Consider the following 14,069-nt stretch of genomic DNA (forward strand, 5'->3'; position numbering starts at 1 on the left):
CTTCCTATCATCTATCTATCTATCTATCTATCTATCTATCTATCTATCTATCTATCTATCTATCATATCTATCATCTATCTCTTTGTTTCTATATGGAGGCTAGACTTCTTGTTCGAGAAAGATAAAAGATAAACATATTTGAGAAAGATAAAAGTTCTGACTTTAGGATTTGATGATTGAAATCAAAGTTATAATAGAAACATTGCGTATTTTCATTCTGACTATTCTATGTGTCCACTGTATATTTTATGTTTGTTTAAATAGGAATAGGTTGTTTTTGTATAGAATTGTTATTGTGATTGATTAGAAAAATATTCAAATATATATTTTTATGCTTTGGTTTGGTTTTAAAAGGAAACTTGACTGTATTTGTCCAAACTTAAGTCAGAAGTCGATTTTTAAAAATGATTTCCCCCCCTCACTTAACGTTTCCCTTTTTGAGTCCTTGCCCCCAATTTTTTATTTTTTTGTGCTTGTTGTCCCTCTGTGAACTTATAATACAGTTGGTTGTAAAAATAGATAGAAATCACCTAGCTTGTTTTTTCTAAAAAAAAATTTTATTTCATTGTCTAAAGTCGCGATGATAAATACGTTCGATCACTACATTCAGTATCTCATTCAAAGAGGGAGTAATGCTTGCAAGGACTAGAAGCTGAACGCGCATTTCATTGGTCAGGCAAACAACAGCTGTAAACTGTTAGCAATGACTGTGTTTTCTATTAGAAGTAAAATCAAGGAGGGAATAACATTGCTTTCATACTGGTCTTAAAACACATTCTCTAGACACATTCTGTTTCTCAACTGTGGCAACTTTTAAGACGCGTGGACTTCAACTCCCCAAATTCCCCAGGGTTTGGCTGGGGAATTCTGGGAGTTGAAGTCCACACCTCTTAAAAGTTGCCATGGTTGGGAAACACGGCTCTACATGGTCAACAGATGCTCCGAACCACTGTTGCTGGTTACGCAGTCCTCAAAAGCTAGAATTGGCCAAACTGGGATCGAACCTAGAAAGATTGGGTTGTGTTTCATTGGCCAACCCTTTTGAGGGAAAGAAGATGGAACCATGGCATTATCACTTAGATCTTTTGAGGGACAATAAATAAACCCCGTGGCGTTATTGCTGGGTATTTTAAGGGACAATAGTTCCATTTTTTCAGAACCCATTTTTAAAAGGCAAAGCTTTTTCCAAACTGGGATGCCTTTATTGCTCACCCCTGGTTCTGTATTTTAAAAAACGGATTTCTCCTCTGTTCCACCTCAAACTGCAGCCTTCCCGTGCCAACCTTAGGTACCAGCACAAGGTGGATGCAAAGGTTTCACTTTGGCAAGTCTGGAGAGGCCAAGGCGGAGACCATGAACTGGTGATCTAACAGGGGCTCTTCCCAACGGGCTGGTTTTGCTTCCAGATGCACCTGAAACAAATGCAAAAAAAACAACAACACAACAGGTAATCCTCGACTTACAACAGATCATTTAGTGGCCATCACAAGCTACAACGGCACTGAAAAAAGCTGTTTTTCACGCTTATGACCATTTCAGCATCCCTATGGTCATGTGATCAGAATTCAGAAGCTTGGCAACTGGCATGTCTTTACGACGGTTGCATTGTCCCGGGATCTTGTGATCACCACCTGACAAGCAAACACAATGGGGAAGGCAGATTCACTTAACAACTTTGCCACTAATTTAACAGCTGCAGTGATTCACTTAGCAGTCGTGGCCAGAAAGGTCGTAAAATGGGGCAACACTCACTTAACAAATGTCTCGCTTAGCAACAGAAATTTTGGGCTTCAATTGGGGGGGTCGTACGTCGAGGACTACCTGTACATCACAACAGATTCTGGGGTACTTTCATAGACACCGCCCCCCCCCAGATCCTGCTGCCATACTTTACAGGTAGTCCTTGACTTACAACTAAAATTGAGCCCGTAATTAGTCGCAAATCGTGTTAAGTCATTAAGCGGAGCCATCACGTGACCTCACCTGATTTTACAATTTTTTTTTTGGTAGCAGCTGTTAATCAAATGTGAGAATCATATTAAATCAAATTAATACATTTGGTCTATTGCAGGGGTCTGCAACCTTAAACACTCAAAGAGCCATTTGGACCCGTTTCCCACAGAAAAGAAAACACCGGGAGCCACAAAATCTTCCCCGTGCCTGACGATTTCTTGAGCGGCCACAAAACTAGCATATGTAGTTGAATTAAACGTTCTGTTTTCTTCTGAAACTTTTCTTTTCTTGGATTTATCCATGGATGGCCTACCCGGGGTTGAAAAGCTCAATAAATCACGTGCCGGCGGGTGTCGCACATTGGCGGTTGTGACACATATTTTGAGTGACAAGGAGGCACAGCAGAGGGGTGAAAGAGTCACCACATGCGGCTCCAGAGCTGCAGGTTGCTGACCCCTGGTCTAGTGGTTAAGGCACCAGGCTAGAAAGTAGGAGATTGTGAGTTCTAGTCCCGTCTTAGCCATGAAAGCAAGCTGGGTGACATTGGGCCAGACCTTCTCTCTCTCCGCTCAGCCCGGCCCACCTCCCAGGGTTGTTGCTGTGGGGGAAATAAGAGGAGGGAGGTGTGTTGGGTATGTGTGTTGGGTATTGAGCCTGGATAGCTCAACAGACAGAAGCACTGTAACTTAACACCAGCTGTCTGCAATTTATTTATTTATTTATTTATTACATGTATTTATATGCCGCCATTCTCCCGAAGGACTCAGGGCGGCAAACACAAGTTAAGAAACAAGTACAATAAAATCCCATTTTAAACCAAATAACTAATTAATAGTAAATAATAAAAGTAAGTAAAGTAAATAATAAATTAAAATAAGATAGAATCTCGCCAGGCTCAAGGTTGACTCAGCCTTCCATCCTTTCTAAGGTAGGTAAATTGAGGACCCAGTTTGTGGGGGCAATAAGCTGACTTTGTATAAATATACAAAAGAATGAAGGCTATTGCTTAACGCACTGTAAGCCACCCTGAGTCTCCGGAGAAGGGCGGCATATAAATCAAATTAAAAAAAAAAATGTTCTCCACGTTAAGTCATTTGTAAAAATAATAAAAGTGGGATACAAATAAATAAATAGGAATAAGCTCATTTTCAGGATTAATCCCCCAAAGCTCATACTGTTTACCTATTTTTTTTCTCCCCAAAATACCCCCGGTTCCCAGAGCTTCCTGATTCAAGGCAGGGGCAACAGCCTTGGTTTCTGGTCCAGCTGTGCTCCATCCTCTGGAATGAGAAATGCTTCATACAACGTCCCCATCACACGTCCCGAGATGCTTTCTTTCTTGAACCCAAATGCCCAGGGCAGAGAGAGAGACTGGGTCATCCTGAACCAGTGTGAACATACCTGGGGGTGTCCAGCTGGGCTTCTTGGCCACTGAAGGGCTTGATGTTTTCAATGGCTTCCCAACAGATTCCGAAGAACCTAATTCAATCTCCAAAAGTGGCTGAGAGTTTTCCTGATCTAATCGTGAGATTGAAAGATGAAAAAGTAACGAATGGATGGATGGTTACCAAATAACTCCTCCTATGCAGATTAATTGCATACAATATTTGCCCAGAACTGAAGAAGCTTCTTGGATGAGAAGTGAAACATTTTCAAAGAAAAAAAACAACAAAGCCCAGTTGCCTTTTTGGGGAAAAAAAAGGAACCTTGTGACTTGCCCAGGTGCACTTCTGTTTGTTATATTGACAATAGGGTACTGAGAAGAGATGATTTTTAACACAAAAGTTTCATAGTGAGACACTAAATATTTTAATATCATCACACTTGTTTCATTCTGATTGCAGGGAAATCTTTTTCTAGAGTAGAAATCTACTCGCTGTGCTAGCTCAAAATGATTCAGAAGACGATATTGGGTGTGTGTCTGTATGAAATTACTGAGTTTAAAAATGCGGTGAAATAAAAGAGTCACATAAAAGGGAGCTGCTGATCCAGTTCTACAGAGGAATGATTGAGTCTGTCATCTGCACCTCTATAACGGTCTGGTTTGGCTCTGCAACCCAACAAGACAGACACAGACTTCAGAGGATTATTAGAACTGCAGAAAAAAACAATTATACCAACCTGCCTTCCATTGAGGACCTGTATACTGCACGAGTCAAAAAGAGGGCTGTGAAAATATTTACAGACCCCTCACATCTTGGACATAAATTGCTTCAACTCCTACCCTCAAAATGACACTATAGGGCACTGCACACCAGAACAACTAGACACAAGGACAGTTTTTCCCCGAATGCCATCACTCTGCTAAACAAATAATTCCCTCAACATTGTCAAACTAGTTACTAAGACTGCATTACTATTAATCTTCTCATCGTTCCTATCACCCATCTCCTCCCACTTATGACTATATGACTGTAACCTTGTTGCTGGTATCTTTACGATTTATACTGACTGTTTCCTAGCATGATTTGATTGCTTATTTGTTCCCTATGACTATCCTTAAGTGTTATACCTTATGATTCTTGATGAATGTATCTTTTCTTTTATGGACACTGAGAGCGTATGCACCAAGACTATTCTATTCTATTCTATTCTATTCTATTCTATTCTATTCTATTCTATTCTATTCTATTCTATTCTATTCTATTCTATTCTATTCTATTCTACTCTACCCTACCCTACCCTACCCTACCCTACCCTACCCTACCCTACCCTATCCTATCCATAGTTACAATCAGCTTCTAGGTATTCTCAAGTAAATGCAATTTAAGAGGAAAAAAGGGAGAAAACCCCAAGAGACAAACTTAGGGCATGATATTAGGGAAAGAAGGCTGCATGCCACCTTCAGGTCAATCTTACTGGCACGTAAGTTTTCATCGTTGTCCGTCTCTGGTGTGGATGACACAGCTTCCTGTTTGAAATCCTCTACGGCTGCCTGAGGTTCGGCACGGTCATCTAGAATTGAAATCAAACAGTGTGTTCTGACCGAGGCTTCCCAAGAGCATGAAGCAGACTCCTTGTCCCGACAAAAAACCCTTTTTATTAAGTTACTGTGAATTCTTCTCATTCACATCCAGCAAAGTGTCTTTCAAGGGAGAATTTACAGTCACAGACCTTATCTGGCTTGGAGAGCTGCCAGGCCGATATCTTCAAAACTTGGCAAGGAGTCACAAACCAATTAAGTGAACTAATTGTCTCCTGCAAACTCCCCTCCCCTTTCGCTCCTCTTTTATTCCCTCTGGGAGGGGCCATTTGTCATTCACCTGTGGCCTTACTCCCAAGTCGACCCTTGTTCTTTAGCTGTTCCCTTCGTCTGGCAACTCTGTGCATGCGCACACTGGGAACAGGCTCCAGCTGTTCTTCTGCCCCACTTGATGTCCGACTCCAAAGGCAGTTGATAACTTGCATCCGGCCTTGGCCCCCTCTCTGCCTCTGATGCAGAGCCCTCGTCAGAGCCTTCCCCAGATTCCAGGACTGGCCCATGTTCCTCCCCAACCTCCTCACTGTCTGAATCTGCTGCCAGCTCCACTTGCCGCTGGCGGGCCACAACACAGTGAAGACAATGCTTCAGAAGAAAAGAGAGAGCCAGAGGCCATGTACTCCGACAAAGACGACTCTGTGGCTTCTGCTGGGCTTTTCTTGCACCCGTTCTGAACAAGGCACCTACACTCCATACAATAGCAAGAGCTCAAAGTGTCTAACCCACCTTCCATTCACTGATGAATCACTACCACTCTGACAGTAAATCAAACTGGACATGTTTTCGCTAAACAACATTGGGAATTTTGATGAAGGAAATAAACCATGGGCCCGGAGACTAGAGTTCTGGGCCACTCAACATGAAATTAACTCATATAAAAGTTATTGTCCGTGTGGAAAGAAGATAATGGAGAATGCTGGCTGTCTTATGCACTTGCAAATAAGAGGTAATTTGCACATACATACCCTGTTTTCCCCAAAATAAGACATCCCCTGATAATAAGCCCAATCGGGCTTTTTGAGTGCATGGCAATAAGGCCAAGCGCTTATTTCAGGGTTCAAAAAAATATAAGACAGGGTCTTATTTTCAGGGAAACACAGTACATTCATTTCCATAATACATCACAGCCGCTTGCAAGTAAACCGTGACTTCTCACTCAGGCTTACAATCATCGGGGACATTAAATTTCTTCCCTGTGCAGTATCAGACTGAGTTCCTGGCACCTTCACTTCAAGGGATGCTGATAAAGGCAGCCCAACTGGCAGGAGTAGCAAACCTGAAACATGCTGCCTTCTGTATAACTTGACTGTTCTATCAACTCAAAGGAAGGCAAGAAATAAACAATTTCAAGAAATAACGTATTGCTACTGCAAAAGATGTACATAAAAACGGTATTTTTATCTTGAGAGTTTCAGAATCACCTTTTTTCCGAATTTTATCTTTGTTTCCCAAATATTCATTCAATGACAGGGCTAAGGTAACTTCCAAGTCTCTCTGGAAAAGTTTCTCACCGAGGGGAACTCTGAAACAGAAAACAAGGCAGAATTTTTTTTCCCCCAGTTGGGCAAAGGACACTCCAATGTTCAGCCACTACCCACCCCAAAATTCTACAGACATCAGAAACAAATGATGTCATTAAAGTTCAGCCACAACAACAGAATAACCTTTGCTAAACCAGCTGGTCCAATAAAATAGACAGCAAATCTTCGGTATCCTAAGTCCTTGTTAACAGAATGGGCAAATCTTGTAGAGTAGCTGATATTAAAGAGATAACTGCTACAAATGGAATTTTGCAGTATTTTTTCACACTTGGAGGGGAGACATCATCACAATTTCTTATGATTTAGAAGCCACATTTTGACTGATGGATCCTAAGGCTGCAATTCCTTTTCAACAGCTGCTTGCTGTTCATGGCAAGTTTGCAATCGACCAAATATCATTATCATAAATAATGTAGTTTATATGAATACACACACACACATTCATATACTATACACATGCATATATGTATACATACATCATATATACAAACACATATTTTCATATAGAATATACATACATGTATTCTATATATACATACATATTTATACACTATACATACACACACATATTCATATACAATACACATACATATGTATATTCATACAAATGCACAAATATATATTCATAGATACACATATGTATACGTATACACATATATGCATAATGTATGCACATACATATATACACACATATATTCATACATATATATATATATATTCACATACAATATACATACATATACATACACACATATTCATATATAATATATACACTCATATATATTCATATACACAAATATATATTCACGTATAATATACCCACTCACAGATATCCATCTATACATATATGCATGTATATATAATCTATACCTATTTACATGTGTCTTTGTGTATTTATCTATCTATACACACCACACGGACATATGCATATATCTATATCTAATCTCTATATATCTATATTTACATGAATACACACATATATGTATATTCATACATATACACAAATATATACACATATGTATACACACATATATGCATAAATATGCGCACATACGTACATACACCCACATATATATTCATATATACAAATATATATTCACATACAATATACATATGTACATATATATTCATACACACATATGAATAGAATAGACACATTCATATACAATATATACACTCATATATATTTATACACACATACACAAATATATATTCACGTATAATATACACTCACATATACCGATGTATTATATATATATATATATATATATATATATATATATATATATATATGCATGTATCTATAATCTATACCTATTTATGTGTGTGTGTATCTATCTATACACACACATCTATATATATGGATATATCTGTATCTATCTATCTATATCTATCCATCCATCCATCCACCCACTCTATCTCTATCTCTCTCTATCATTCCATCTATCTCTCTATCTCTATCTATCATTCCATCTATCATTCCATCTATCTATCATCTATCTATCTATCTATCTATCATTCCATCTATCTATTTATAATTCCATCTATCTATCTATCCATCTATCTATCATTCCATCTATCATCTATCTATCATTTCATCTATCTCTTTCCATCTATCTATATCTATCTATCTCTATCCCTCTCTCTCTCTCATTCCATCTTTCTATCATCTATCTATCTATCTATCATTCCATCTATCTATAATTCCATCTATCTATCTATCCATCTATCATTTCATCTATCTTTCCATCTATCTATATCTATCTATCTCTATCCCTCTCTCTCTCTCATTCCATCTTTCTATCATCTATCTATCTATCTATCTATCTATCTATCTATCTATCTACTATCATTCCATCTATCTATATCTATCTATCTATCTCCCTCTCTCTCTCTCATTCCATCTTTCTATCATCTATCTATCTATCTATCTATCTATCTATCTATCTACTATCATTCCATCTATCTATATCTATCTATCTCTATCCCTCTCTCTCTCTCATTCCATCTTTCTATCATCTATCTATCTATCTATCTATCTATGTATCTATCTATCTATTATTCCATCTCTCTCTCTCTCTATCTGAATACACACCCACATATTCATATAATCGTATATACCACATAGGGAGCCTTCTAGCCATACATATTCCACACAGCCTCCTTCACATTCTCTCTCTCAGGCTCACCTCTTCCCGGCGGGGCGAGCTTTCTTCGGCGGCGCGGCGAAGTCCTCGTCTGCTGGCGGGGAGAGAGGGGGGGGCTTTTGGTCAGGCCGTCGCCGAGACCCTCGACCCGCCCCTCCCCCCTCCACGCCCCCCCCACCTTTCTCTCCCCCCGACTCACCCTCGTCGCCCTCCTGGAACGGGTCCTCAGGGGCCGCCCTCCCGCTCCGGCCGCTCCTGCCGGGCAAGCGCAGCGGTCATAGGGGGAAGACTCGGCCGCCCGTTTCCCCTCATTCCCGATCTCCCCCACCCTCCACCCCGCTCATCCCTTCCCCCACCCCCGGTTTCCCCCGAGCCCACCTTCGCGCCATAACCACCACCGGTGGAAACGGAAGTGGGAGAGCGGACCTCCCGCGGGGACTTCCGGCTACTACGGAAAGCGGCGGGAGACACTACCAGGCGCGGTTTCTGGTTACGTCACTCTCCTCGGCCCCGTCCCCTTCCCCCCCCCCCCGGTTTCTCTGGCTTCAGAGTTTCCTGGGGAAACATTCACATCTGAATTCTAATCATTTTTTTTTTTCCTTGATTCGGGTTGGGGAAGATTTTGGGGGGGGGGTAGCTCCCACTCTTTCACTCCGGGGTCTAGTGTGAACCCTGGTTTTGAAAAGATGGGATATCTCAGTCCATAGTCTATAGCAGGGGTGGGCAAATATGGCCTCTTTATGATCTGTGGACTTCAACTCCCAGAATTCCCCAGACAGCCAAGCTGGCTCAGGAATTCTGGGAGTTGAAGTCCACAGGTCATAAAGGGGCCATATTTGCCCACCTCTGTTCTACAGAGATTCTCAATCCATCCAGTTTCATGTCTGTCCCAAAGTTTCTTTTTTTTCCAAGAGGCAACTGGACTTTTTTTTTTTGGAAATTTTTTATTTTATTTTAAAACAAAAACAAAACATAAAACCTTCATCATTCCATACAATTACAGAGAGTGTGTCGATCAGTAAACATTCTTTTGTGCTTAAGCTCATTTCCAACTTGTACCAATTTATAACAAAAGCTTATTTCTCATAAGGAAGAACTTCGCATATTTTATCTTTACATCAACCTCATCTTTCATCTCCATGTTTTATTATCTATCCATTGATAAAACAAATCCCATATCAAGTAATATTGTTTTATCTTCCTGTTCTCTGATTTCAAATGTCAATTTACTAATTTCAGCACATTCCATAATTTTCTTAATGACTTCATCATCAGTAGGTAACTTCTCTCCTTTCCAATTTTTAGCAAATACGATTCTAGCCGCTGTTAAGACATTTACAATTAGATATTGCAAATCTCTATTGTATATTTATTTATTTATTTATTTATTTATTTATTTATTTGTTCAACTTGTATGCCGCCTTTCTCCAAAGACTCAAGGCGGAATTTCTGGTAAAATCCCTAATAAAAATATTTCTGGTTTAAAGTCAATGTGTTTCTTTATCATTTTTTCCAGCCATGTGTGTATCTTAGTCCAATATCTCTTAGCTTCTTCACGTGTCCACCACATATGGTAGTATGATCCTGGAGTCTGATGACATTTCTTGTTTTTTTCTTCTTTTGGAGACGTTTCGCTTCTCGTCGAAGAAGCTTCTTCGGCTCTGACTGAATGGTGGGGAATGGAAAGGTTTATATTCCCTCCATTTATATTCCTTTATTTATTTATATTCCTTCCTTTTAGAGGATGCAAATGACCAGCTGTCTGCAAGGAATATAAATCCTTCCATTCCCCACCATCCTGTCAGAGCTGACGAAGCTTCTTGGATGAGAAGCGAAATATCTTCAAAAGAAAAAAAAAACAAAAGAACAAAGAAGAGGGGGTCAATTTATTTTCCAAAGCACTTGAAGGCATGACAAGACACAATGGATGGAAGCTTGAAATCTACTTTAGGAAAACGAGACGCCACAAAATCTGTCTCAGCTTTCTGAGATCAACAGCAAGGAGTTAGATTCACAGGGATCTAGCTCCTTCTGCCTCTTCTTTTTTAGAGAAGAGAGGGCAACTCTCTCTGCAAATTGTTGTCCATAAATTATCTCAGGGCATTCATTATGCTCCAGAGAGAGCAAACATCTGGCCAGCTGGAATCCTGCCCATCTCCATCATGCAGAAGAGATTGATAGGGCTGATGTAGTTCGACTCCTACATATCAAACATTTCTTGAGCATTCTCATATTTGAGGTACAGGGACCCACATAGAAAGCAGGACAAGCTGCATGCAGTAATTAGTAAGCAAGACCACACCTGGAATACTGCATCCAGTTTTGCTCAACAGATTGTAAAAAACCAGATTGTAGCAGGAATTAGAATCAGAAATAGCAACAGGGAGGGAAAATTAAAAGCCGCTGAAAAGTTGAAATTAATAGAGGGGTGGAAAGATAGAAAGAAAAATGGCTCTGGATTGTTGGCTCCAGTTTCAGAAACAATCTTGATGAAACTGCCTGGCTGCATCCAACTCTTGCCAATGGTGGTGCTGGAGAATCAGAGCAAGGCAATGAACTCAAATCCAGTAGCCCATAAACTCTGTAGCTTGTAAGTACATTAAGCATCCAGAGTTTTCAATAATCTTTCAGAGTAGCACTCTGACTTTTCCCTCTGCTTCACAGCCAGGTGTTGTGGCCCGCCAGCAGATCTGGCAGCAGATTCAGACAGTGAGGGAGGTTGGGGAGGAACATGGGCCAGTCCTGGAGTCTGGGGAAGGCTCTGATGAGGGCTGAGAGGAGGCCAGGGCCGCCTGACAGTTGTCAGCTGCCTTTGGAGTCAGACATCAGTGAGGCAGAAGAACAGCTGGAGCCTGTTCCCAGTGTGTGCATGCGCAGAGCTGCCAGGAGAAGGGAACAGCTAAGGAACAAGGGTCGACTCAGGAGTAAAGCACAGGTGGACGGTGAATGGCCCCTCCCAGAGAGAATAAAAGAGGAGCGAAGGGGAGGGGAGTTTGCAGGAGACAATTAGTTCATTTGGGTGAAGATTTGTTCCTGCATTATTGCCAAGTATTGTCGGTTACAGTGTGGAGTCTGAAAGATCTCGGCCTGGCCACTCTCCAAGCCTGATAAAGGTTGGTAATTGTGAACTATCTTGAAAGACTGCGGGAGAGGAAAGACTTTGCTGGAGAGGAATTCACTGTAAATGAAATAAAAGGGGTTTATCGGGACGAGGACTCGGCTTCATGATGCTGGGGAAGCCTAGGTCAGAACACCAGGCTCGTGACGTTAGAAGTGGCTGGAATGTGGTTTAAGCCCATTAAATTGTTCTTAGATATCGTCCCATTCTTCTCTCTGTACAATATGAAGGGCAAGAAACAAAACTTGCCCTCAACATTCTTATGCAAGTCAACTTAAGGGAGAAAAAAAAAATCCACTTCCTGTTATGATACTTCCGTAAATATTTTAAAATGTAAATGTTCCAAGAGATATTTTTTTTTTCTCTCCTCCCCGGAATTACCTCTGGAGGTTTACATTTTGTCTGCTGCCATTTGTCAAGAGGGTTATTTTTATTGATGACGTAGCCAAGAATGTCCTGCAAAGTCCATCGATGCCCAGGGGCTGCATCCTCTTACATCCAGAAAGTCCTTTTATGGCATCGGCTGTTGATCTCCCTGGTTGCAAAAATGTCTTGTGCTTCAACCCATCAGGATCTTCCTTTTTTTTTTTTGAGGGAGAAAAGTGAGTGTGTGTTTCCTTTTTGGCCACTCGCAGATCGAAACGCCCACTTAGCATCTGAGCCAGAGAACATGTAGGCAGGTAAATTATAATGGAAGTGCCACATTCCTTCCGTTGAGTCTGGAGAAGAAAAAAAAAATTACTACGTCTGTATTGGGCTGTCCAGCTTTCTTCGGTCTGATTCATACGCTTGCCCAAACCTCAGGGTAAAAGTAAATAGACACTGAGGATTTGCATCACGAGAAAATTGCTTTTAAATGTTTCCAGCTTACAAGATTTTTTCGTGGTTTGATCTTTCCTACCGATTCCCTGCTACTAATTCGCTTAATCTACATTAGGGTAGTCAAAATTGTGGAAACCTTTTGGGAAAAGTGTATTTTCTAAAACTAGCTAATAACACCACTTTTTTTTTTTTAATTGGAATAGTGCCACAAAATTATATATCAATGGAAAGATAATTTAATCAAGAATGTAATGCAATCACTTTTATGAAGGGTTTGCTATTAGAATGGCAGTTACAGTATAAAGAAGAAAAGTGAAACACGTAGAAAAAAATGAGATATACAAAAATGATCACCATAGAAAAAACGAGATAAACAGAAATGATCCCCATGTCAGTTAATACTTCGTTGGGTAATCTTTAGCATGAATGACGGCCTTACAACGTCTTCCCATGGAGTGAACCAAGTCTTTGAGTTCTGCAGCTGTTCTAATGTGGAACCAAGATTGAATGATGGCTTCTATTAACTGGGTTTTATTGCTGGGTCTCTTCTGACTGACAAGTTTCTTTCGTCGGCTCCATAGATTTTCCATTGGGTGAAGGTCTGGGCTATTCCCATGCCATTCCAGCAGTGGAATATGATTATCTTGGAACTCCCCCCCCCCCCAAAAAAGTGGTGTTATTAGCCATCAAACCTCAAAAATATACTTTTCCCTAAAGGTTTCCACAATTTTGGCCACTACTGTACAGGAGGGAGAGATTTTAATGGTTGCTTGTGTGTCTTGCCGTGGCCAAACAATAAATTGCCTTTGTTAAACATGCATAGAAGAAACAGAACGGAACAGAATAACAGAGTTGGAAGGGATTTTGTAGATCATCTAGTCCATCTTTATATGGAATATAAAGAGAGGAGGAATGGGGTCAAGCTATTTTCCAAAGCACCTGAAGGCCAGACAAGGAATAATAGGTGGAAACTGATCAAGGAGAAATTCAACCTGGAACTAAGGAGAAATTTCCGGAGTGTTAGAACAATTAATGAGAGAAACGACCTGCCTCCAGAAATTGTGGGTGTTTTTAAAGAAGAGATTGGTCAACCAATTGTCTCTAATGGGATAAAGAACATAGAATAACAGAGTAGGAAGGGACCTTGTAGGTCATCTAGTCCAACCCCCACCCCACTCAAGCAAGAGACCCTACGCCATTTCTGACAGATGGCAGTCCAGTCTCTTCTTGAAAGCTTCCAGTGATGAAGCTCCCACAACTTCCAAAGGCAACTTCTGTTCCATCGGTGGATTGTTCTCCCTGTCATAAAAATTTCTCCTTATTTCCAGGTTGAATCTCTTCTTGACCAGTTTCCATCCATTATTCCTTGTCTGGCCTTCAGACTGCAAGGCGATCCAACCGGTCAGTCCTAGAGGAGATCAACCCTGACTGCCCTTTACTTACTTACTTACTTACTTACTTTATTTGATTTATATACCGCCCTACTCCCGAAGGACTCAGGGCGGTG

The 14,069-nt window shown here is 40.6% G+C and overlaps 1 protein-coding gene across 3 annotated transcripts; it reads right to left on the bottom strand.

Annotated features, from left to right (window-relative positions):
• Positions 1-542: 542 nt before the first annotated feature.
• On the bottom strand, positions 543-9,059 carry RAD51AP1 (RAD51 associated protein 1). Of its 3 annotated transcripts, none has more exons than XM_070947031.1 (7): positions 9,001-9,059; positions 8,822-8,877; positions 8,665-8,713; positions 6,356-6,456; positions 4,814-4,909; positions 3,356-3,472; positions 543-1,413 (listed from the first exon to the last, which is right to left on the bottom strand). In XM_070947031.1, the coding sequence occupies exons 1-7, from the start codon at positions 9,009-9,011 to the stop codon at positions 1,286-1,288; spliced, it is 558 nt and encodes a 185-aa protein (XP_070803132.1). In that variant the 5' UTR covers positions 9,012-9,059; the 3' UTR covers positions 543-1,285. The 3 variants fall into 3 exon arrangements, with proteins under 3 accessions (XP_070803132.1, XP_070803131.1, XP_070803133.1); XM_070947030.1 differs by having other exon boundaries at positions 8,665-8,716; XM_070947032.1 differs by lacking the exon at positions 543-1,413 and adding an exon at positions 1,423-1,632 and having other exon boundaries at positions 8,665-8,716.
• Positions 9,060-14,069: the final 5,010 nt, after the last annotated feature.

This window comes from Pituophis catenifer, unplaced genomic scaffold (assembly GCF_029215685.1).
Source record: "Pituophis catenifer annectens isolate HBS135680 unplaced genomic scaffold, rPitCat1.0.hap2 SCAF_7, whole genome shotgun sequence".
NCBI lineage: Eukaryota > Metazoa > Chordata > Lepidosauria > Squamata > Colubridae > Pituophis > Pituophis catenifer.